This window comes from Canis aureus, chromosome 24 (genome assembly GCF_053574225.1).
Source record: "Canis aureus isolate CA01 chromosome 24, VMU_Caureus_v.1.0, whole genome shotgun sequence".
Taxonomy (NCBI): domain Eukaryota; kingdom Metazoa; phylum Chordata; class Mammalia; order Carnivora; family Canidae; genus Canis; species Canis aureus.
The window spans coordinates 5,371,638-5,396,181 of NC_135634.1; the positions used below are offsets into that span (position 1 = coordinate 5,371,638).

Here is a 24,544-nt window from a genome sequence, read left to right on the forward strand (position 1 = left end):
TGGGTTATTCCCAGAAGTAGAGACTCATGAATTCTTTCATCCCCAGTGGATTGATGGAAGAGAAGCCATAGATCATGAAGAAATAAAAATCAGCTAACTGAACTTTTATTTAACTATAAATAAATATTTATTTATTGTGGTATAATTGACAGTACATATTTAAAGTGCACAATCTGATAAACTTTGACAAATGTATATACCTGTGTAATCATCACCACAATCAAAATAATAAATATATCCACTGCCCACAAGTATTCCCCTGCCCCTTGATGATTTCTCCTTCCTGCCCCACACCCCATCTCAAGGCAACCATTGAATCACTAAGGAATAGTCGGACTTTTTAGAGTTTATATGAATGGAATTCTGTAGTAATTATTCTTTTTATAAATCTGGATTTTTAAAAAACTCAGCATAATTATTTTGAGATTTACCTGTGTTTTATGTAACATATTCCATTCCTTTTTGTTGCTAAGTAGTATTCTACTGTATGGATGTACCAAAATATATTGATCATTTGCTAACTGATGGACATTTGGCTTGTTTCCAGTTTTAGACTATTACAAATAAAGATGATGCAAACATTCTTGTCCAAGTATTTTTATGGAAATATACTTTCATTTCTCCTGAGTAATTAGGAATAGAATGGCTGGATCATATGGTAGGGTATGTGTTCACTTTTTTAGAACGTGGCCAAAGTATTTTCTGAGGTGGTTGTGCCATTTTACTTTCTCTCAGAAGTAAATGAGTCCCAATCTCTCTATATCCTTATCAACATCTGATAAGTCTAGTCTTTTAATTTTAGCCATAGTAATGGATTTTAGTGATATCTTTTTGGCTCGGTTTACATTTACTTCACAATTAATGATTTTGACCTTATTTGCCATCAATATATTGTCTTTGTGTTCATTAAAATCTTTTCCCCACTTTTTAATTAGTTTGCCTTCTTATTGAATTTTTAGAGTTTATCTATTCTGTATTCAAGTCCTTCATCAGAAATATGATATACAAATGATTTTTCAAACCAATGTCCTTATCTTTTCATTCTTTTAATTTTTAATATCTTAATAATTTTTCCATTTGTCTTAGTACCTTTAATTTTGATGAAATATATTTTTTCTTTTGTTTATGGATTGTGCTTTTGGCATTGCATCTAAGACACATTTGCCTGGCCCAAGGTCACTGAGATTTCTCTTGTTTTCTTCTAGAGGTACTATATTTTTAGGTTTTACGGTTTATAAATGACTTATTCTATCTATTTTTATTTGAGTATGATTAACATCCAGTATTAGTTTCAGATATACAATATAATGATTCAACAATTCTATACATTATTACTCTCTGCTTATCCCAATAAGTTTACTCTTACTCTCTTTCATCTATTTCATCTGTCTTCCACCCAACTCCGCTCTGTTAATCACCAGAAGCAGATAGACTATTGCAATTTATATGGCTTTGTGTAGAGTGGCATAAAGGCTATACATAAGTTCCAAATGTAGCATTTAGAATTCTTAGATCCACTTTTTACCTACCACTATGATGAATCATATCATTTCAACAATAGCTAATATTAGGAAAAAAGAAAATAAAAAATAATCTGATTTCTGGGGGTTGGTAATATTTTTACAAATACAGTAATTATTGTAGGACAAATTCTCTTGATGCATCATCTACTTACATGAGTTCTGTTCCTAATGTGAGTTACATTATGTTACTCTACCCTTCAGTACATTTCTTATTTATTTTCCCCACAACTTGCTTTTTATTCATCTTCCCTGAAATGCATTTGTCTTCTCTAGGCACTTTCTAGGCTTAATGGTATGGTAGAAGAAGCTCTGAATTTTGAGACAGATTTGCCTCCAAATTTTTATTCTCCCACCTTATAATTAAGAGAACTTTTGGAAACTTATTTTATCTGTCAGTGAACATAATTTTCTTAAGAAGTAAGAATGGAGCTGAAAGCTTATGTCAAAAAGTTGTTGTGAGGATTAAATGAAGCAATACGTAAAGTGGCTGCCATAGAGTAGACCCTCAGCAAATGTTTATTCTTCTTTTTCATTATGCAATAATATAATATAGTAATATAATATGCTGATCTGAAGTTATGATACAATAAATTTAGGAGGTTAGATCTATTTTTCTAATAACCCTTTTATCACTAAATTTCAATGTTTTTGTTTATTTTAAACTTTTAAACCAACAGTTCATACTTAAAAGGTAAACTCCTGAGATGGGTCCTGATACTTGTAAATATAGACTTTAACATATAAGTAGATAGATTTGGAGCCAATACAGTTCACTCTTTTGGTGAATTGTGCCTTCCTGATAATATGTGCACAATTCTATTGATATGAAAAAATCAGGGGAAACATAACATTTACCTTTATATATGTCCTGTAATTGGGGAAGGAGGGTGAAGTCGAAATAAAAGATATGCCTTTTTAAAAAAAATGCATTTGACTATAGTTGACACATGATATTATATTGGTTTCAGGTGTACAACATAGTGATTCAACATCTCTGTACATCATGCTATGCTCACCACAAGTGTACCTACCATCTGTCAGTATACAACACTATTATGGTATCATTTACTATATTCCCTATAGTATGCCTTTTATTCCCATGACTTACTTATTCCATAACTAGAAGCCTGTATCTCCCACTCCTCATCACCTATTTGCTCACCCCCCACCACCACCCTTCCCTCTGGCCATCCTCAGTTTGTTCTCTGTATTTATAGATCTGATTTTGGTCTTAGTTTGTTGGTTTATTCTTTTTTTTTTTTTTTTTTTTTTTTTTTAGATTTCACATATGAGTGAAATCATACGGTATTTGTTTTTCTTGGTCTGACTTATTTCACTTAGCATAATACCACCTAGGCCCATTAATGTTGTCACAAAGGCCTTACAAAGTACATATCCGTAAGGGGTTAATATCCAAAATAAATAAAGAACTCACACAACTCAACACCTAAAAAAAACAAACTACAATTTAAAAAATGGGCAGAGGACCTGAATAGACATTCTTCCAAAGAAGACATACAAATGGCCAACAGATGCATGAAAATATGCTCAATATCACTAATCATCAAGGAAATATAACGCAAAACCACAATGAGATATCACCTCACATATGTCAGAATGGCTAAAATAAAAAAGATAAGAAATAACAAGTGTAGGCAAGGATGTGGAGAAAAAGAATTCTCATGCACTGTGGGTGGGAATGCAAATTGGTACAGCTGCTTTAGAAAACTATACAGAGGTTCTTCAAAAAATAAAAATACATGATCCAGGAATTCTACTATACTATTTACTCAAAGATAGTGAAAACATTAATTTCTATTATATTTTCTAAGAATTGATCTCATCTAAGCTTTAGAGTGTGTTGGTATAAAATTGTTTTAATATGCTCTTATTTTAAATACCTGCAGCATCTGAAGTTATGTCCACTTTTTATTCCTATTACTACAAATTTTAACCTTCCTTATTTTATTGTTACTTTATATTGCCAAAGGTTTATCTATTTTATTAGTATTTTTAAGGAACCAACTTTTGTCTTTGGTGATTCTCTGAATTTTATCTTTGTTTTCTGTAACATTAAGTCAGCTCTGTATTAGTTTTCTATTGCTGTGTGACAAATGACCACAAACTTAGCAACTTGAGCAATACCCATTTATTATCCTAATCTGGACATGGTTTAGCTGGATCGTCTGCTCAGAGGCCCCCAGGCTGAAATGAAGGTGTTGGCTGGGGCGATGATTCTCATCTGAAACCTGGGATTTTTTTCCGAGCTCACTGGTTTTAACAGAATTTGTGGTTCCATGACAGTGGTCCCCCTCATTTTCTTGCTAGCTCGTGATGGGACCATTCTCAGCTTCTAACAACCAAACACAGTTCTTTGCCATGGAGCCCCCATAGGCTGTTCACAGCTTGGGTACTTGCTTTATTTCAGATCAGCAGGAGAACCCCTGCTAGAGTTTTGAATCTCTTTGACTTCTGTCTCAGGCCTCTAGATCCTCTTTTAGAAGGATTCACCCAATTAGGTGATACCAACCCATAAGCAACAATAGAGGATTAGGTTGAATGTGTCCACAAGGACAGAAATCTTGAAGTTCTTATATTTATTTTTAAAAGAAACACTTATGTTAGTTTTATTCTGTTTACCACTTCTGAAATTTGATGATTAGTTCATTAGTTTTCTAAAGGATTTTTCAAAATCCATTATAATTTCCTCTTTGCGCAATGCATTATTAAAAGTATATTTGAAATTTTTTGAATGTATGGGTTTTTAAATTTATTTCCCTTTAATTATTAATTTCTTCCTTAATTTCATTGTAGGAGAGAAAATATTGACTGTGTGATGTCAATACTAGAAAACTTGTTGAAATTTTTTTCATTTTCTTCTTATATTGCTGTCAATGTCTTCCTTATATTGTTGAGGTCATGTTATTTTGTGCATACCTACTCATAACCATTGTATGTTTTTGATCAATTAAATCTTTTATCGCTATGTAAGACCTCCTCATTATTAGAACTCTAGTGTTTGTGTGGTATAGTTTTTCTATCCTTATATTTAAAATTAAAAAAAAATTTTATTGTGTCATAGTTTAGATGTCTCTTATCAACATATATACACCTGGATTTAAAAAATCAAGTCTAGCAACTTGGCCTGCTAATTGGAGTTCTCAGCACAGTTATATTTTTGTTATTACTGGCATATTTGGGCTAATTCCTGCATCTTATTTTATGCCTTCTATTTGCTCTACTGTTCTATGTTTTTTTTAAGTTCTCCTTCCCTATCTTATTTTACATTAGTTAGAAAAATAATATAATTATTTTAGAGTAAGATTATTAATAATTATTAGTAACAATTATTATTTTGGAAGTTACACATCCTAATCTATTTTTTATGATTCAAGATACATAAGCATTCATGTTTAATCTGTTAACACATAAATTTAATCAACATTTTGGTTCTCCTTTGAAACTCAAAACATTTAAAATTTTAACCACCTCCCAAACATTAAATTCTATTTCCATCATTTTGCAACTTCACATTATTTTTATTCACTTAGTGTTATTTTCTTTGCTATTCATTTCTTATATCACCTGAATGAATTTTTTATTCTAGAAATACATTTATTTTAGAATTGAAGTGAAATTTATAGATGGTAACCACTTTCATTTTTAGTTTCTCTGAAAAATATCTTTGTACCACTCATTCTTTTTTTTTAATAATTTATTTATTTGAGAGAGCAGGGGTGGTGGGGAGAGGCAGAGGGAGGGGGAGCCTGACGCAGGGCTGATCTGGGATCATGACCTGAACCAAAGGTAGAAGCTTAACCTACCAAGCCCACCAAGTGCCCCTATACCACTCTTATTCTTGAGAATGATTTTCTTTGGTTTTCAGTTGTATTGATAATTATCTTGTCTTGGCACCTTGAAGATGTCGTTCCTCTGTTCTCTGGCTTCCATTTCATTCCCTCCTGGACAAAGCTGGTCCTCATTATTTGCAGTAGTTTTGTTCTATGAAGTTGCTGTAAACACTGAAATAGCAAATACTGAACTATTGTTCCTAGAAGTAATATAGAGTTAGGTTCCTGTGAGCTTCTGGTCACAACATTTTCATCAAAGATCAATATATAACCTTGTTTTTATGTGTTCATATATATTGTTGATTCATTAACATTGAATTCACAGCCGGCAGCACTATAACCCACGACTGAAGGAAGCTTATCTAAACACGTTTGTCAGGCACATCACAACCTTCTTGCACTTCAGGACACTAAGATTGCACTTCAGCACCAAGCTTGGGAGGCATTTTCAACAGAAAAATCACCAACAAAAAAGCACATCCAGAAACATCTAGGACTTTTCAGACCTGAGCTCAGACAACAGTGATTGTCCTTTTATCAAATATGCTCATAGACTGAATAACTTCATCCATAAAATCAAAGAATCTCTGGCAACTTTTGAATGTATTCCAAGTTGCACTTTATTTTGTTTTATATTTGTGGAAGTAGATTCTGAAAGGTATCTTCCAAACAAAGAGAAACTTATTAATTTCTGCTGTTGATAACCTTCTAGGTGAAAAAAATCAAGGAGATATATATATATATATATATATATATATATATATATTCCTCTAAAATTTTTTCATGCATATGTACACATACAAAATATAGTCTTAAATAGAAAGAAAAGTGGTATTTTAATATATATAATGTTTTGGAACTTTTTTTCATTTAACAGTCAGCTCAAAATGTATCACAAATCTAAATACACTAATCTAGTGTACATGCATGTGACACTAGACACAATCCTACCCTTATTTGTTCTAACAAAACATGAGGCCAAATGATTGATTACATTGTTTTTTTCTGTTTGTTTTAAATATTTATTTATTTGAGAGAGAGGGAGACAGAGCATGAGCAGGGATAAGGAGACAGAGGGAGAGGGAGAAGCAGACTCCTGGCTGAGCAGGGAGCCCAATGAGGGGCTCCATCCCGGGACCCTGAGATCATAACCCGAGCTGAAGGGAGACATGTAACCAACTGAGCCACCCAGGCACCTGAAAACGTTGTTGTTGTTGTTTTCTTTAAATCAGTTAGCATGATTCAAGTAACAAATACACAGAAGGGAAAGGAAGCAGAACTGGCTTTATCCTGAGCCCAGCAAGTTTCCACAGAGTTTCAGTGTTCACAGCTTCCCAAGGCAGAAGGACTGGTAGCAAAGCCTAGAACATACTCAATAGGAAAAGGAAACCCTGTGACCTCAAAAGGCTGCACTCTCTACAAAAGAGTACCTGTCTCAAAATTTGGTGTTAGGTAGAGAAGAAAAATACTCTAAGAATTTAGATACACAAGCTGGGATTCATGGAGGTTACCTGTCTAAATGTATACTATCCTGGTGGCTCAAAAAACCTTCAAGTATTCAACTCAGTTTAAATGGTCTCCCAGGGAGTGCCTGAGTGGCTCATTGGTTGAGCATCTGCCTTCTGGGGTCCTGGGATCGAGTCCCACATCAGGCCCCCTGCAGGGAGCCTGCTTCTCCCCCTGCCTGTGTACCTGCCTCTCTGAGTCTCTCATGAATAAATAAATAAAATCTTAAAAAAAAAAAAAAAGGGTCTCCCAAGTCTAAAAAGTCCTCGATGTTTCTGGTTCGGTTGTTCTGCTACATTCCCAGAGTACTTACATAACTATTGTGATTTCTTAAGTAGGTGTGTCCCTTAGAATCAGTGAGAGATCTCAGGAAATGAGAATCAGCTAAGTGGTATATTTTAATATAAGTGTGCCTTAATGAATATAAAAAGGGAATCATTTACTTTTGAAACTTCTGGATGAATGTGGCAAACTAAAATTCTAGTCAAATGCATTTTATTAAAAGTCACCATTTTAAGGTTAATTTTAGGATCCTTAAGTAAAATTTTCCTTTTGTTGGGGACAGGAGGTGCTGGCTCCTCCAAGCCTTGGAGCAATGATAGAATGTACATATATACACTTTAAAATTATTTTTCTGAAATGACTGTATCAAAAATAGCCTATAATTTTAAATTTTTTTCACTTGGAGATGCTGCATTTAATCTAAGGATTTAAAAAGACGCCAAGGATTTAGATACCTTAATAAGCTCAGATTCACATCACAAGAGAAATATAGTAAATATGTAACAGCCGGAAATTTCCCTCCCACCCACTGTTAGTCCCTGCCACCCTTTCCAACTGAGTCCTTGAAAGTGAAATTGTTCTTATTCCCCTGTGCTTCTCCAATATGCTCCAACAGCAGTCAGGAAACTCAGAGGAGCTTTAAACATGCAATTCTGGCCAGTTTTCTGCTCAAACCTTTCAGTGATTTCCCTTCTCCCTTAGGACAAGGTCCACATTCCTTAATATGGCTCATGGACCCTGGAAACTGAAGCCCTGGCACCTGCCCACCTTCGTAGCCCACCTCTCTCCATTCTGCTGCAGCCACCCCGCCCATCTCTTGCTCCTAGAACAAGCTACCTCCCACTCAGTCTTCACAGGGTTATTTTTTTCTCCTTGGAATCATACTCTTCCACTCTGTTGCCTGGCTAGCTTAAGGCTAGCTTAAATGTTACTTCCTCAGGGAAGCTTTCTCTGAAGCTCTTTGTTCTCTTCCTTCCCAGTACTTAGCCATTTTGAAATTAAATAATTATCTGTGTAAGTATGTGTTTAACACCTTTCTCCCCAAAGGCCATCAATGCTATGGGCAGAGAATACTTGTAATTCTACCTCATGACTGCATTACTGCCACCTAGCACAGTGCTTTGCACATTGGAGAAACTCCAAAATTATTTATTGGATGAATGAATGAAAAAATGGGGTGCAAGTCAAGGATACAATCTTAGACCTAAAAACACGAATTTTATTTTATTTTATTTTATTTTTTTTAAAAACACGAATTTTAGCTATCACTGGATCTCTAGGTATTTATTTGCTGTAGAGAACATGTTTAACCTCTATAATAACCAAATACGTTGAGAGAGTCATTTGCCATCAGTGGTCAATCTGGAGAGACATCTTGGGCAGTGAGCTGACGGAGCCTGCTGTGACCATGTTCCTGTTGAAAGCTTTTATCAGCAACTCAGATGAGGATGTTGGTGTACTGTTAATGAGACTGACAAAAAAAAAAAAAGCTGGAGTGAGTGACATCATGTGTCCAAAAGGGACTCACTCCACAGGTTAGAAAGGTGGATCAAATAACAACAGGCAATTTAATAAGGGAAAATACAGATCATTGGACCTAGGTACCCCAAATCTAATTGAGCAAATACAAGAGAAAGGACCTTAAGAGCAAAACACGTGAAGTGCATGGACATTTTAACTGACTGCATGAGTCAGACGTGTGGCGTGCCTGCCAGAGATGCTGATTTGATGTTAGGCTCCTTTAATAGAAGCAGTGTGTGGAGAATGATCGAAGTCATGGAACTTCCCACATCAGACCACCCTTGCGGTGCCATATCCAGTTCTGAGACGCAGATGTTGGGGGCGGGGGTACAGACTGCTGCACACTACTGATACTTCCAAACCGTGTCACAGGAGAAAGAGTCGAAGGGCTGGGGATTCCTAGTTAATGAGGAGTAGAATTTGGTAGAATATATAGGGTTGTCAAGTAAAAGGCAAGGCCATTAGATTTATTCTCTTGTATATTGGAAGAGACACCCGGGGCCACCAGGGAAGTTACAGGGAAGTGTATCTCAGTTTAATGTGAGGAGCTGCCCAGCAAGGAGGTGGGCTCTGTTGGTTCCCCCTCTACTAAAGGAAATTACACTTCAAGAATTACACAGGAAAGTGCAAAATGAGCTGTGGGAAGCTCTCTCTGTCAGCTTAAGGGGGCCATCTCAAGGGAGAGTCCCTCCCTCTCTAGTGCATGTCTAGAACCTTGTGTAGTTTGGCCCTTTGGCATATTTGAAGTGCCAAACCAGAGAGAAATGTCCAGTTAAAAAATTGTAGAGATCTCATCCATTGTGTCTAGAATTTCCTGATCTAGCCTAACTCTAGAGAATAATCTATTTCTCTTTATTTTTGTCACATGGCCCACCATTAGAAGCAACAGAGTGGAGGCTGAAAGACCACTTGTTATAGAGGGAATTTGTACCTGGGTAAAAATTGGACGAGCTGCTGTTAAGGTCCCTCATCACTGAGTTTCTGTTTTTCCAGTAGAAGGCAGAAGTAAGAGCTCTGTAGTTAGGGGGGAATTAAGAAAAGATGGGGGAAATGGCATAAAGAGCCTTTACCATATGTGATGAAATACAAGGAAACTTAGAATGATGATCATATTCTATAAGGCTGTTTTTCACAATTGTGGTGGTCAATAAATATGCTTACGTACCCCACCCCAGGAGCACGGCAAGCCCTTGACCCCAGAAGACTGCAGAGAGATCATGGATGAGACACAGGAAGTTCCCCTTCTAGAGAGAAAAACAAAGTGCATCTCTTCCTGCTCATATCCCATTTTCTGTTATTCTCTTTGAATCTACTTGATGGAATTTATTTTCTATGAAGGGGTCAATAAAAGGTAACTGAAAAAGGATACATGGTCAACTAAAAATTATTTTTCTTTAGTTCTCTTTCTCTTCCTCTCTTCCTTGGCTTGGACCTGAAAACTTACTTTCAGGAAAAACAAACAAACAAACAAAACACATGTAGCTAAGATTGTCCATCAACCTGTGTCAGAGGGTGGCATGCAAATATTCTCATGAAAAGTTTAGCTCAGAATACACACATTTGATGATATCCATCACTAAAGGAAGCAAAGAGTTGTTCTCTCTGTTATGAAATAAATTCATTGATTAAAAGACTGCATTTTCCAAAAGAGTACACTTCAGACTAGAATTTGATATTGCTTTCTAAGCATACAGCCATAGCAATAGGAAAACTGACTTGAATTTTAAAACATAGGGATTTCAGAAATGCAGCCGGGCTTGACATTTATTAGCTGCCTATTTGCAAATAACGTAACTCGCCTATGCCTAAATTCCTTCATCTGTAAGGTAAGAATAATGATACGTACCTTGAATAGTTCTTACAAGTGTGAAATAAAATGTACAGAGGCCCTGGCACAGCAAAAAAGCAAGCACTCAGTTAATAGGAGTCACTGACAGAGCTGGGGCCACACCATGGTCAGTCTTGCGGGATACAGAGCTGCGGCTGCCGGGAGCTGCAATTGGAGTGCACAGCTTAAATAGCATTAGCTCTGGGGAGTTGGAGAGAGATCTCCCTTAACTTCAGATCTTCACCAGGGAAGGACACATTAATTCCAGTCACTTCTTTGATGGATACCCTGATAATATAAAGGAAGTAACATCAGTTATTGAAAATGACTTGAATTAGGAGTTTTCTGGTTAAATTTCATTAAACTTCCTACAAGTAACTTATGCACTTCTGTAATTACTTCTGTCTGGTCACTGGGTGTCACTTGGTACCAGCCTGCTGTTCTGAAGAAATGATGTGACCACAGTGTAGTAGGCAGTGGGTACTATTAGTGTACCCATCTATTATCAGTGCCCTTGCTTCCCTGAAAGAGCCAATGATGTTCAAGTACATCTAAGTGAGAGCAGTTTGAGAGAGTCAAACTCAAAGGTGACTTTTTGTTTTTGTTTTTGTTTTGTTTTTTTGGTGGGTTTTTTTTTTTTTAAACGTGTTATGTGCATGTCCCAGATAGGCCAGCTAGGAAAGAGGTAATATATGGTTGAATTATCTAAAGTGCTTAAGAAATGACCCTGATGGCATATCCACAAGGGCTAGGAAACAGAATTTATTTCTTGGTTTGGCATTTTGGCAGAAATTACTTGGCATTTGTCACTTGAAATATAAACAGAAGTTCTGATTTCTGTTCTCAAGAAAATACACTTGTCTCCTTACTTTCTCTGTGCTTACCCCTTGGTCCTCATTTTGTGTTAGAATTTGACAGGATAGGCTCAGTACTATGCATTTAGTTAATTTGGTGAGTTCACATACTCTCAATCCTCAGTTATTGAATAGTTCAAAGATGAATATTGCTGCAACTTGTTGAATATGCAACATACATCTTGAGTATGGCATTTTATAACAAATGGTGATAATTTACTATTTACATAATACTTTGAAAGCATTTCAGATTAGCTTTTTTTAAAAAAAAAAAAAAGATTTTTATTTATTTATTTATGAGAGAGAGAGAGAGAGGCAGAGACACAGGCAGAAAAAGAAGCAGGCCCCATGTAGGGAGCCTGACTGGTACTCCAGGATCACACCCTGGGCTGAAGGCAGGTGCTCAACTGCTGAGCCACCTGGGGGTCCCCAGATTAGCTGTTATTAATAATAAGTAGTTAAATATGTAAGTGAGCTTAGTGGGCAAGAGAAAAATAAAAATTTGATTTTTCCATGAAAAGGTTGAAACTCGGGAAGATAGAAAAATACACATGTGTATTTGTCTGTGTATACATATGTGGGACAAATACATGTCCCAAGAGACCTGACCGAAGGAGAATAATTGGACCAAAATTTAGGCTGCCCAGTGACCCTGGCTAAGGTTTCACTGGGGTCAGCGACCTGCTCCCACTCCCAGGGCTTTTGCGCAAAGACTGGAAGCTGTCAGCAGGCTGGGTTCTGAGAACATTCCTGCCCCGGGAAGGAAGGCTTGTGGTGAGCTCATGGGGCTTTCCAGCGCTGACCGCCTGCCTTGGCAACCAGGAGTAGCGAAACCTGGCCTTGAAGTTATCAAGCGCCTCTTCTAACATATCCGGCTCTAAGCAGAGGTCACTATTCGAAGGGTGACTCAAGTCCTGGGGTCAAGTGGAGATGACTGGAGGGGTCTACGAACAGATCCGGTCCTTCCAATAAGGGGACTGAGGGTAACATTAGAGTGTGTAGATTGGGAGGGTCCGTGGTTGGTTCTTCCTGGAGGAACTGCCTGGATGCCTCGTGGACCAGAGTGATGAGGGTGGATTACACTGGCTTCCATAATCCCGGGAAACGGGTTAAATCATGAGGTCTCATAAAGTGTGTGTGTGTGTGTGTGTGTGTGTGTGTGTGTGTGAGTGTGTGTCGGGGGGATACCGTGCACGGGAGGAGGAAGTCATCGTTTCCCTGGTACCCCCTGAGGGAGGAGGGCTCTCCGTGGCGCCGCCTCTCCTCCCCATCTCGCACTTCTCGTGGCTCAGACCGGGCCCCATCCACGTTCTGTGGCTCCGTCCCAGGCCCCCATCCGATCTCCCCCTCTGTCCAGACAACCACTCGTGCGGGACGGGGAGCTTCGGGGTTCGTTCCGGCCAGCTGCGCCGAGGTCGCTGCGGTCAGAGCGGGCGCGCGGAGGAGGAGGACCCCGGGCGCAGCCGTGGTGGGTGCGCCCTGCCAAGAAGGGCGGGGGCGCCGGAGCGCGCACGCGGAGGAGGGGAGGGAGGGGAGGGGAGGGGAGGGGAGCGGGGAGCGGGTGGGGCGTGCGAGCGAGGGAGCCACGAGCGGAGGGAGCGCGCCCGCCGCCGCCGCCGCCCTCCTCCGGAGAGAGGCTGGAGTGAGGCTGTGCGAAGCGCCGCATTTCAATGAGAGCCGGCGGAGCCACCTCCCCGCGCTAGCGGCTGCAGCCCAGACGCCCGCGCCCCCGGCTGCTGCAGCCCGGCCTCGGCCCCGCCGCCCCGCCGCCCCGCCGCCCCGCCGCCCCGGCCGCGCCCCAGCCCGCGAGCACAGCACCAGGAGGCCGCCCCGAGCGCGGCCACGAAGACCCCGGCGGCGTCTCTCCGCGGACCGGTGCGTGGTTTGCCTCCGCTGGGAAGGGAGCTGCGGGCAGGGCCGCCGGGGACCCGCCGGGGACCCGCCGGGGACCCGCCGGGGGCTCGCGGCGCCCGCTTCTCCCGCAGCCGGCGGGCGCCGAGGAAGCCCGGGGCGTGGAGGGCAGGGCGGGCGCCCCTCGGCCGCCGCCGCCTCCCCGCCCGCCGTTCCTCGAAGGGCGCTGCCGGCCCTGGCCAGGCTGGCCTCGGCCGGGGCGGCGCGTGCGGGCGGCTCCGGGGCTGCTGGCACCTGCCTCTTTTGTCTGGTGCCACCGGCCTCGAACGGGAGCAGGGCGCGCGCCCCCCGCCCGCCCGCCCGCCAGGCTGCTCGCCGCGTTGTTAGTGGAGGTGGAGCCCGGGGCGGAGGAGCTGGGCGAGGTGCTTGTCGTTGTCAGAACTGGCCACGGGGCGAGGACCCAGACTGCGCCTAGAAGGAGTGGCCGAGCCAGGCCTCTTATTGTGTGCGCTTCCCCGTGCGCCCGGGAGGGTGTGTGCCTGAAGATGGGGCGATCTGTGGTGGGGGCGGCCGCCGTGCGGGTGTTGCAAGTACATTTGCAGGGGCCTCAAGCTCCTTCGGGGGCAGCGAGGCTGCCTCAGGTACAGATTGGTACCTGCAGTGCTCAAAGCGTGCGGAGAGGAAATGGCATTTTGCTCCTAGTGGGAGCGCATGCACAGCCCTGCATTGCCCCACAAAAGAGGCTGCTTTTGAAAACCAGGGTTGCGCGGAATCACTGCTGGATTCGGAGAGGAAATGCTTGTAAGAGGTAGAGCAAATGAAAGGTTTCATTCAAAGCGGCTCCCTCTCCGCACCTGTGACTGTGTGTCCACATTATGGTGCACACGCATTCAGCGGCCACACTGCAGGGTGTTCCGTGAATACGCTTTATGAATGTTCCCAAATAGATCACCTTTCCTCTGGAAAGGAAAGTAGGACAGTCTTTTGAGTATGAAATGTCATATGAAGGAGGGTCAGAAGGAATTTTAAGAGGGGTTATACATAGGAACATCCTGTGACGTGTCCAAGGTGGTGCATGCACTCTGAAGAGGTGTGTGTGTGTGTGTGTGTGTGTGTGCATGCTTCTTATTCCACGCCTGCCCATCCACGGGCATCCTGATCCCACTGGCAAAATATGTTTTGAGACTTTCAGGTCCAGCATCTAGTTAGATGTGGTCCTCTTTATGCCAAATTATTCTGTGTGTGTGTGTGTGTGTGTGTGTGCGCTCGCGCGTGCACGCGCGCACGCGCATGTATAAATCTCTGAAACAGGAACTCGTATCCTTATCTAGAGAAGGATGAACAGAGGTTCCTCAAAATGGTGAGAAATTCCACAGAAGACAATTAAGGATACTGATTTCTTGACATGGCAGTGTTTATAGAAAAATCTCTGATAAGAGCCAGGCCCCCTTCTTCCCTTCCCAAGTGTCTATAATCTCTTCGGTTAGGGTGATGTGGTTACCTTCTCGGTACCATGATGCATGTGTGGCTCAGACCCCTAGCCACCAATGGTCTGTAAATGTGTGTCTCTGTGCTTTAGCGGTTTCCTGTGCAGAAAGCAAGAACCTGTGAATCTTCTTCAGGAGCTCGTGGTTCGAATGTATGACTAAGCCTACTGAAGAGCTGGGCCAGCCAAAGCAAGAGAAGGAACACCTATTTTGATGTTGCACATAATTGTTGGAACATTAGGGTGTATGGTGTGGTTTTTGACATTCATTTAGTGGTAGCTATAGCTTGGAAAATGATTTCACTTTGAGTGTGGTTTTTCTTTGTCACCAACATCATTGTTGACTTTTGGGCAGGCTCAGTGAAGAGAAGTAAAAGATGTACATGTCCTGGTTGAACATATGATCAAGTTGGAGGAAATACACAAATAAAACAAAATCAACTTTTGCCTATATTAAAATTGACTTTTTTTTCATTTGGCATAGAACTCTTGGTTCGAAAAGCCTGATTCCTCTAGGGAATTCCAACAGTTGCTAAATTATTTGGCTTTTGCTGATTGTGAATCGATAAAAGCCCTTCAGACTACATCAGCACTCTCTGGTGACACAATTGTGCCATCCTTTCCTATGGTCCTGCTTGTTGTCTCTTGGTTTATATAGATTTGGGAGGAAACCCCTAGGGTTGGAAGATTGATTACTGCCTTTAAAAGTAAAACGGGAGCTTCAAAAGCCAACCTGGCCTTTATAATATGCGAAGTTTGATGAGCTTAGTGAATTGCCATGAGTACTCCCCCCCCCCCATCCCTTTTAGAAGACAAAAGAGCTTATTTCAAGAGGAGATGGATTTTTTAAAGTGGGAGCAGTTATGATACCAAGAGCAAAATTTTGGTGTCATTACTCAGTTTATAACTGCCTGAAGAACTGGATATCAAATGATCTCTGTTTTGAAGTGTTACCCAACTTCAAAATCAATGAAACTGGTTCAAATCTACCTATGTGTGGTATAACTTTTTCTGAAAATGCAAATTTAGACTATTATGACTTAGTAAGAGACATGAGGTATTTTTCGTGTTTGGAGGAAAAAATACACTAAACTAATAATCAGCCCAGGTTTGAATTGTACTCTGGCCCCCAGCAAGGTCAGCAGTAGAATAATGAGCAGGTGAAGATATTAGCCCCGGCACAGTCTGCAAATGGAACCTTCTGCAGTTAAGTGGTCTCCCCAGGTCACAGGGCTAATTCAGAGTGAGGGCTTTAAAAACCCCTGTTTTCATGGGTGAAGGGGTCTAGAGGGTCTCAGGGGGTCTGGCCTCGAAGGCACAGTACATGGGGCAGAAAGGAGGGAGTGCCAACTTCAGAGTCATTTAGAGACAACTTAGGTTCAAATCCCAACTCCCTCAGTTATGACTCCAGGACCCTGGATATAGCTCATACTTGCCTTCTGTCATGATACTATTACTGACCTCACTGCATTGTCCTGAGGTTTAGAAGGCAGTTTTTAGCATCTAATACAACAGTTAATTGCTGAATACTAGTGTCAGGCACATCATAGACATTCAATAAACATGAGCTTTTTCCACTTCATTTCAGGGGTACACAATCTCTAGCACTGCTTTTAAACATGAATTTTTAGCCACTTTGATGGGACCAGACGTTAGTTAGTTAGGTCAAGGAAGTTAGTTAGTTAGTTAGTTAGTTAGTTAGTTAGAAGTCAAGTTAGTTAGTTAGGTCAAGGAAAGGTCGGGGAGGCTTGGCAGTACTTTTGGTGAGTTTGGACTGAGCTTCAGAAAGGCAACATCATTCATGTGGTGGGATTTGGGTGGCACTCATAAGATTCTTGCCCCAGATTTTCCATTTCCCTTATACTGTATTTCAACATGCCTGAAATTTTGTCATCAAAACGTCTTTCCTTTGAATGTTTTTAGATTGTCCTGTTAAAAATCCGATTCCCTTCAAGGGTCAACATCACGAGGCATTACCACCTAACCCCTTAGCAAGGATGAATAGACCCCACGGGTAGCTTGCTGATGACAGGGCTCCATAGAAAGTAAAATGGGGGCCCTGGGGGTGCAGGCATACCTTTCAGAAGGTTGTGAGATGAAAATCAGGCAGATTCATGAGGAACTTTCCTTACCAGAAGGGGGGAGATTCAATTCTTACTAGTTCTTTTTTTTTTTTTTTAATTCTTACTAGTTCTTTCTGTGACAGAGTCAAGAACAGAAAAGCAAGTTTTATTTATAAAAGACATGAATACTTATAACATGCTAGACACTCTACCAAGTGTTTCGTGTATTAATACTCAATATTAATTATGAGGTACGTATGATTTGTATCCCTATGTGTAGTTGAGGAAGCGAGGCTTTAAAGATATTGATTCAGACTTGGTCCTGTGCTAGTTGTGTAACCCTGGGAAATATACTTGATCAACATCTCTAAGCCTCGATCCCCCGACTCGTGAAGTTAGAGTGGAAGGAAGGGCAGAGTCCTCCCAAGAAGTGACTTATCCTTTCTGCTCTTTTTCCTCTTCCTCCTCACCCTTTCTCTGCTTTTTTTTTTTTCTTTTTAAACCCAGTGTATCCAGGGCAGCCCCGGTGGCGCAGCGGTTTAGCGCCGCCTGCAGCCCGGGGTGTGATTCTGGAGACCCGGGATCGAGTCCCACGTGGGGCTCCCGGTGCATGGAGCCTGCTTCTCTCTCTGCCTGTGTCTCTGCCTCTCTTTCGCTCTCTCTGAATAAGTAAATAAATAAATCTTAAAAAAAAAAAAAACCCAGTGTATCCAAAGCACTAAATATAAGCAAGTGAGTTATGATAAAATCACTTTTAAAAAAAACTGCTGTTGAATATGGGAATACGTTGGAAAATCTTGAGTTGGTAGAACTTGGGGATTCCAGTGTGCTGTCTGTCTGAGCGCCTTCGCTCATTTGAAACCTGACTGTTGAGTGCGGACACCCTCTTCTGGGTTCCCGGCCCCCCCGCTCGCATCGTCAGCCCTCAGCCCCGTGGTACCCTGCAGTCTTCTCTTCACCTGCCACGGAGCGAGCGCGCTGCAGGGAGGTCTGGGCTTTGAGTCCAGCAAACCTGCGTGGGAGGTCTTGGTCAAACATTTCTCAGTTGTATGACGTGGAGAAATTTAGGAGAAATTTTTCTGTGCCTTGTTTTGTTCATCAGTAAGTAAGGATAACACTACGTTGAAAGATTTGTTGTGATTTAGAAATAACAGCTGTTCAAAGCCAGATACGCCTCATACGGTGTAGGTGGTCACTACGTAGGAGCCATTTCTACCCAAACTGGGGTTAATTAATAAGCAGGGGTTGCCTCTTCTGTCTCTTTGCTGTCTTCCTTCTCTTTCAACTAGACAACTCATATTAAATATATCATCAATTACAGCAGTATTTCTACCAGCTGCTCTTGAGCTGAGTCTTTCAAATCATGATCTTAAAATAACATCAGTATGTCTCTCTCTCTCTCTCTCTCTCTCTCTCTCTCTCTTTTCCTTCTGTGCCATGTAGGTTCCACTTTAACTCCATCATGTCCTTCGGCAGAGACATGGAGCTGGAGCACTTTGATGAGCGGGATAAGGCTCAGAGATACAGCAGAGGGTCGCGGGTGAATGGGCTGCCCAGCCCAACGCACAGCGCCCACTGCAGCTTCTACCGAACCCGCACACTGCAGACCCTCAGTTCTGAGAAGAAGGCCAAGAAAGTTCGTTTCTATCGAAACGGAGATAGATACTTCAAAGGGATTGTGTATGCCATCTCCCCCGACCGCTTCCGATCATTTGAGGCCCTGCTGGCTGATTTGACCCGAACTCTGTCGGATAACGTGAATTTGCCCCAGGGAGTGAGAACAATCTACACCATTGATGGACTCAAGAAGATTTCCAGCCTGGACCAACTGGTGGAAGGTGAGCGCTAACTCCCAGGTGACCCTAGAGGATGCATTCTCGTGTTTCTACATTGTTCTAGGCACCTGCGCTTGATTGATCTCTAAGAGGTAGCATCCAGCCTGTGCCTGTGATCCTTATTGTTCACATTTTGGGAGTTCACTTTGTTTACTGTAGTTTAAAATGAAAAAAAGAAAAAAAACAACAACCCACTAATGGTATTAGGTCGGCCATCTTACAATAATGGACTGAGGGGAAAAATGGTCTTAATTCTCCAACATTCTCTGTTCCTTTTGTCATTCTCATGCTACATTTTCAAAGTCCCTTTTTATATCTGGAATCACATTGTTCATATTCATTTCTAGATGCAAATGAATTTCTGTTGTTATGATGTCTGAAATTACTTGAACTGAAAATAACTAATGGATCGTGAAATTTTTGAGTGTAAAGGAGCCTTATATAGGCATCAAACCCATTAATTCTGTCACTAGAGACTGAGGCCCAGAAAATTCGAGTGACACGTCTGTGGTTACATGGTAAGGTAGTGTTGATACTGGACTAAAAATTAGGTTTTCTGGCATTTCTTTCCAATATGGTTTCTCCTCTTAAGTTTAAAGGATTGTTGTCTTTCTGTGGAACTTGAAGTACAAAGGAGTTAATCTGTTCAGCTTACTGGTTTTCAAAGTCGAATCTGTGTTATTGATCATTATCTGTTTTAGATATTTCACGTGAAGTGGAACGGTTTGAGTCATGGATGAGGCCTAGTGTCTCGAGTAGCAGCGTAGGTAGACTTGCTTCAGCACCAACTCCAAGTGAACAGCACAGAGAGCCTCTAGTGACCTTAGAAATCATAAGCAAAGTAAAATGACTTGAAGAGAGATAATGGGTAAAATTCATGCTAAGGTGTAAAGGAGGTTGGCTGATCCTCTTTGGGGTGTAGGAGTTTCTAAGTCTGGTGCTAAGGTTATGAAGTAGCTCTCAGTGCAGAGGAGCATGGTAAAAGAAGTTTAGAGTTTTGAAAGTGTTTGACTTCACCCTGAGTTCATATTTACTCTAGACGTATTGCCAGGCCCTGTTGTCTTACTGGGTCCTGGAGGAATGCCAACCATGTAATGTCCTCCCTCTCTCCTGCAGGTAGCAGGAAGCATCCCTTTCAGGATCCCATGGAGTGTGGGGTTCCTCTGCCCTGACCACACACAGGCCAGCCCTCTTGTCCTCCTCTCGAACCAGAGTTTGTACGTGATTCAAGGCCAAGGGAGTCTCGTGTCTTTCTCCCATTTTCCTTCCCTTTATCCCTTGGCAGGGATGCCAGTCCGGTCACAGTATGACTGGACTTGAGAGGGTGTGGAGAGCCTGGGTTTGGTGTGTTGACTATGTGGGAATTCACATCTCTTTTCAAAGACTCGTCACCCTGCCAAGATGCCTGTAGACTTGGCCTTTTTCCTTCTGTTCAGATGTTGGCACTTTCAGTAAATTAAAGGGGAAGAACAAACATGAAATAGCATCAGCTTTGATTTTGGTGCTCTGTCCTTTTCCTGACCTTGGAAAATACAGGGATAAAGAAAACATTTGGTGGGCTATTCTCAGGGATCTGAATAAGATGAAATGCAAAGTCAGGTGCATGATCATCACCAAACCATCCCTTGGAGGACTGATGGTAGTATAGACAGAATATGCCAGGATATCAACTCACATTGTCAGGCAGCCAGCCTTGGCTCCTCACTCTGTCCTAGAGTCACTTGTGTGGCATCTATGCAGTAGGGTGGTGTACTTCAGTCAGTTGTCCACCCAGAACTGCTCTTTACCGAGAAGTGGCCAGAGGTATTCCCTCGGTTCCTGTCCACAAGGGAGAGGGCAGGGCGTGAGGCGTGGGAAACAACAGTTCTTTACATACAAGGACCAGCAAAATCATGGCATACTTGCCACCGTCTTCTTTGTTAGTTTTTAAACACAAAAGAATGCCTGCTCTAAGAGACTGCTGTCCTGGGATAATAGTGGTAGCTCACAGTTATGGAGCATGTGTCTTGTATATACGAATACATTTAATTCACACAATGACCCTAGCAGCTGGGTACTGTTAACATCCACATACCATGATGAGAAATATGAGGCACGGTGTGTTAAGTGATCTGCTCAAAGTCACACACCAAGAAATAGAAGTTAGGATTTGAACCCAGGAAGGCTGGTACCAGAGCTTGAGCTCATACCTGCCACTGATAAGATACCAAGTGGGGTATTCTTAGTGGCTTTTAAATGAAATATTGTATGAGATTATTCTTGAAAACAAATGTTTTTAACTTTGACTTAATTCCAGGAATTACAGCTACTGCACCTAGAAGCGTTTACCTTAATATTTTCATTTACCTCCAAATGGTTTTCTCTCCAGTCAATATAAAGCTGTTGCATATTGACTATTCTGATGTTAAAAAAATGACTTTTTGGAAAAAAAATTTTTTTCTGATTGAATGAATGATAACTTTAGTATAGTGTATAAGTTCACATATTGGCTGCGTTTTTTTTTTTTTAAATCCAGTTTAAACAGTTTTTTTTCCTCATTTATAATTCTGACAGCATGCAGCTGCACTTAGTGTTGAAGTAGCTGGAAATTCATTTAGATTGGCCTCTTTGTCAATTACATTTTTGCTTAGTCTGTTAAAATGCAAACGGTTGCTTCATATTCATCATTAGGTTCATATCTCTCACTTTACATACTAATTTTATGTAAACGTCAATGCATGTTATTAGCTTCTCGTTTCCCCTTCCAATATGCTGATGTTTGAGTTTTAAATTAAATCCTTTTAGTGGATGCAGTGACAAGTGTATTTGACTTGCGATTGTTTTTTTTTAAGCTTGTTCTTTCTCACTTACCACAGACTAAAAATTCTGAATTACAATGACATATGTGAGTTTATTTATAACAGTCTCATGGTCACTTGCACTGTTTTGTTATTATTATCCACAGATTATTATGCCTAAATTTGGTTTAAGCACATTGACAGAGATGGCTCTTTGCCTCAAGTATAAATGTATGAGTGAGTGTGTATGTGTATGTGTACATATAACTGTATGTCTTTATGCATCTGTGTATAAACACACACACATGCACACGCATATGTAAGAGCAGACATTGGATAGCAGTTTTCATTTTTTGCTTTCAAAATGGCCTTAATACACTAGGAAAGCCAGATAATTAATAAGGAAAGTTGAATTGCAGTCCTATTTCTGCAAGTGGTTCACCTTGAGACTTGGCCTCATTTTACCAATATTGCCTCTTTTCCCCCAATTTTACGTTCTTTATGTTCCATTATAAGTGTGTAAATGTTGTGAAGGTAAATGAAGGAATAATATTTAAAACCTTTGAACTCTTAGGAGAAAGGTATAGTATGAATCCCAAGCATTGATTGATTGATTTTTTTCTTTATCAGATGCTCAAGCATCAGTAACATTGCGTTGGGGGTGAGCCATCCATGCTCCCTACTTTTTTTTTTTTAAGATTTTTATTTATTTGTTCATAGAGACACAGAGAGAGAATGAGGGGGCAGAGACACAGGCAGAGGGAGAAGCAGGCTCCATGCAGAGAGCCCGATGTGGGACTCGATCCAGGATCTCCAGGATCACGCCCTGGGCTGCAGGCAGCGCTAAACCGCTGCGCCACCGGGACTGCCCCATGCTCCCTCCTTTTAAATAGTCTTTATTTTTAGTGTAGTTTTAGGTTCAGAGCAAAATTGAGCCGAAGGTACAGAGATTTCCCATATATTCCCTTCCTCAACACATGAATACCCTCTCCTATTGTCATCAGTGTGGTGGGGCGTTATAATTGATGAATCTACATTGACACATCATTATCACCAAAAGTCCATAATTTACATTAGGGTTCACTCTTGGTGTTGTATGTTTTGTGGGTTTTGACAGCGATGTAAAGACACGTAGGCACCATTGCAGTATCATCCAGAATACTTTCACTGCCCTAAAAATCCTCTGTGCTCTGTCTTTTCATCCCTCCCTAAGCCCTGGTAACCATTAGTATATTTGGTGTCTTCAATAGGCATTCTTTTAACATCTTGTGTGAATGTGGATAGAAGAGGGCCAGGGCATTTCCTGTAGACGTTAACATAAATACTATTCGGATATGTTGTCTTCTGGATATAAATAAGTTAATTTGCACATCAATTCTTTTTTTTTAAGATTTTATTTATTCATGAGAGACACAGAGAGAGAAAAGAGAGAGAGGCAGAGACACAGGCAGAGGGGGAAGCAGGCTCCATGCAGGGAGCCCGATGTGGGACTCGATCCCGGGACTCCAGGATCACACCCTGGGCCAAAGGCATCAGATGCTCAACCACTGAGCCACCCAGGTGTCCCTGCACATCAATTCTGTACGTATTAGAAATGAGTCCCCTTCTTTCTCAGCTCTCACGCACCTTGACCCCTCACTTCATGGACGCTGTCTGACTCTGGAGCTGGAGTGTCAGGGCTGTTCCCAAGTCTCTGAAAAGAGTCAGCCTCTCAGGAGCAAGCCCACACTTTACCCCACAGTTAGGGAAGCTCTAACCACTACTTCCGGTCACCCAGCTCTCCTGGCAATTTTTCTTTCCCTTGATATGGTGTCATTGATATCTTTCTCTAATTCACTAGCTTCTTCTATGCCTCTCTCTGCTATATGAAGATTTTTAAATTAATTCTGGATGGCTCTAAAGCATACTCTCTCGAAAATCCCCCTCCAGCAAACAGTTTTACTAGTGTTGTTGTTGTTTTTGTTTTTGAGTATCGTCTCAGAGGTACCAGTGCATATTGAGGATGTACATATCATTTGCCCAGAGGGTAACTTACTGTATTCACAGTTCCGTACCTTGCTTTGTGCACCTAACAATACATATTATACATCTAGGAATGCTGTGTCCTTTTTACTGACTTCATAGTATTCCTTTATACAAATGTACCCTAATTTATTTGGCTAGTCTTTTATTGAGGAGCTTTTATTCGTAGGTTATGACCAATCCTTTATTAGACACAATTTTGCAGTAAATATCTTTGGATTTTAGTTTTCTACCCATGTAGGAGAGCCTTTGTAGGACAAATTCCTAGAAGTAATACTTCAGAATAAAGAGCTATAAGTGTTAAACTCTTACGAGCTATTGCAAATCTTCAAATCTTCATAGATGTAGGACCAGTTTACACTCCCATCAGTAACATACGAGACTGGCTGTTTTCCTGTGTCCTCAAGACAATGTTTTATCTAATATTTTGCTACTTGCCCACCGATTATGAAAAGAAAGGCATATGTCTCCTCATAGTTTTAATTTTCATCTTTTTATATAATTTAAAATGCCTTTGCATTTCTATTTCTATGTGTTGTTTCTTCATAGATTTTGACTTTTTTTTTTTTTTTTAACCAGGTTGGGGTCTTTTTAAATTAACTCGTAGGATTTTTTTTTCTTTTAAAGATATTAGCCCTTTGGGATATTAATTGAAAGTATTTTTCGGGCAGCCCCGGTGGCACAGCGGTTTAGCGGTTTAGCGCCACCTGCATCCCGGGGTGTGATCCGGGTCTCCAGGATCACACCCCGGGATAGAGTCCCACGTCGGGCTTCCTGCATGGAGCCTGCTTCTCCCTCTGCCTCTCTCCCTCTCTCTCTCTCTCTCTCTCTCTCTGAATAAAAAAAAATCATTAAAAAATAAAATAAAATAAAATATTTTTTTAAAAAAGAAAGTATTTTTCCTGGATTGTCCTTGATTTAGTGATGTTGGTCATTATGTTTTTTGCCATGCAGATTGACAAAAATGGAAATAATCGAATGTATCAGCCTTTTCATTTATGGCATGATTTTCATGCTTCTTCGGTTGTACTCTAATGATAAAGCTGTTTCCTTCATTTTCTTCTACTATTTTTATGTTTTCATTTCAAAAAATATGCTAATGGCTGTCATATTAGTACAGTGTGTGATATAGGGGTTCAATTTAA

The 24,544-nt window shown here is 41.0% G+C and overlaps 1 protein-coding gene across 9 annotated transcripts in view; it reads left to right on the forward strand.

Moving 5' to 3' along the window:
• Positions 1-12,697: 12,697 nt before the first annotated feature.
• DCLK1 (doublecortin like kinase 1) overlaps positions 12,698-24,544 on the forward strand; it is a 341,902-nt gene continuing 330,055 nt past the window's right edge. For 2 of the 9 annotated variants that reach the window (XR_013362773.1, XM_077868089.1), the window contains exons 1-2: positions 12,942-13,240; positions 18,209-18,603. Coding sequence is in view for 8 of the 9 variants with exons in the window: in XM_077868089.1 (XP_077724215.1) it covers positions 18,228-18,603 (376 nt within the window). In the remaining variant the exon portion in view is untranslated. Of the gene's footprint in view, positions 12,834-12,941; positions 13,241-18,208; positions 18,604-24,544 lie in introns of those variants that run through there. The other 7 variants (XM_077868082.1, XM_077868081.1, XM_077868080.1 and 4 more) reach the window with 6 other exon arrangements.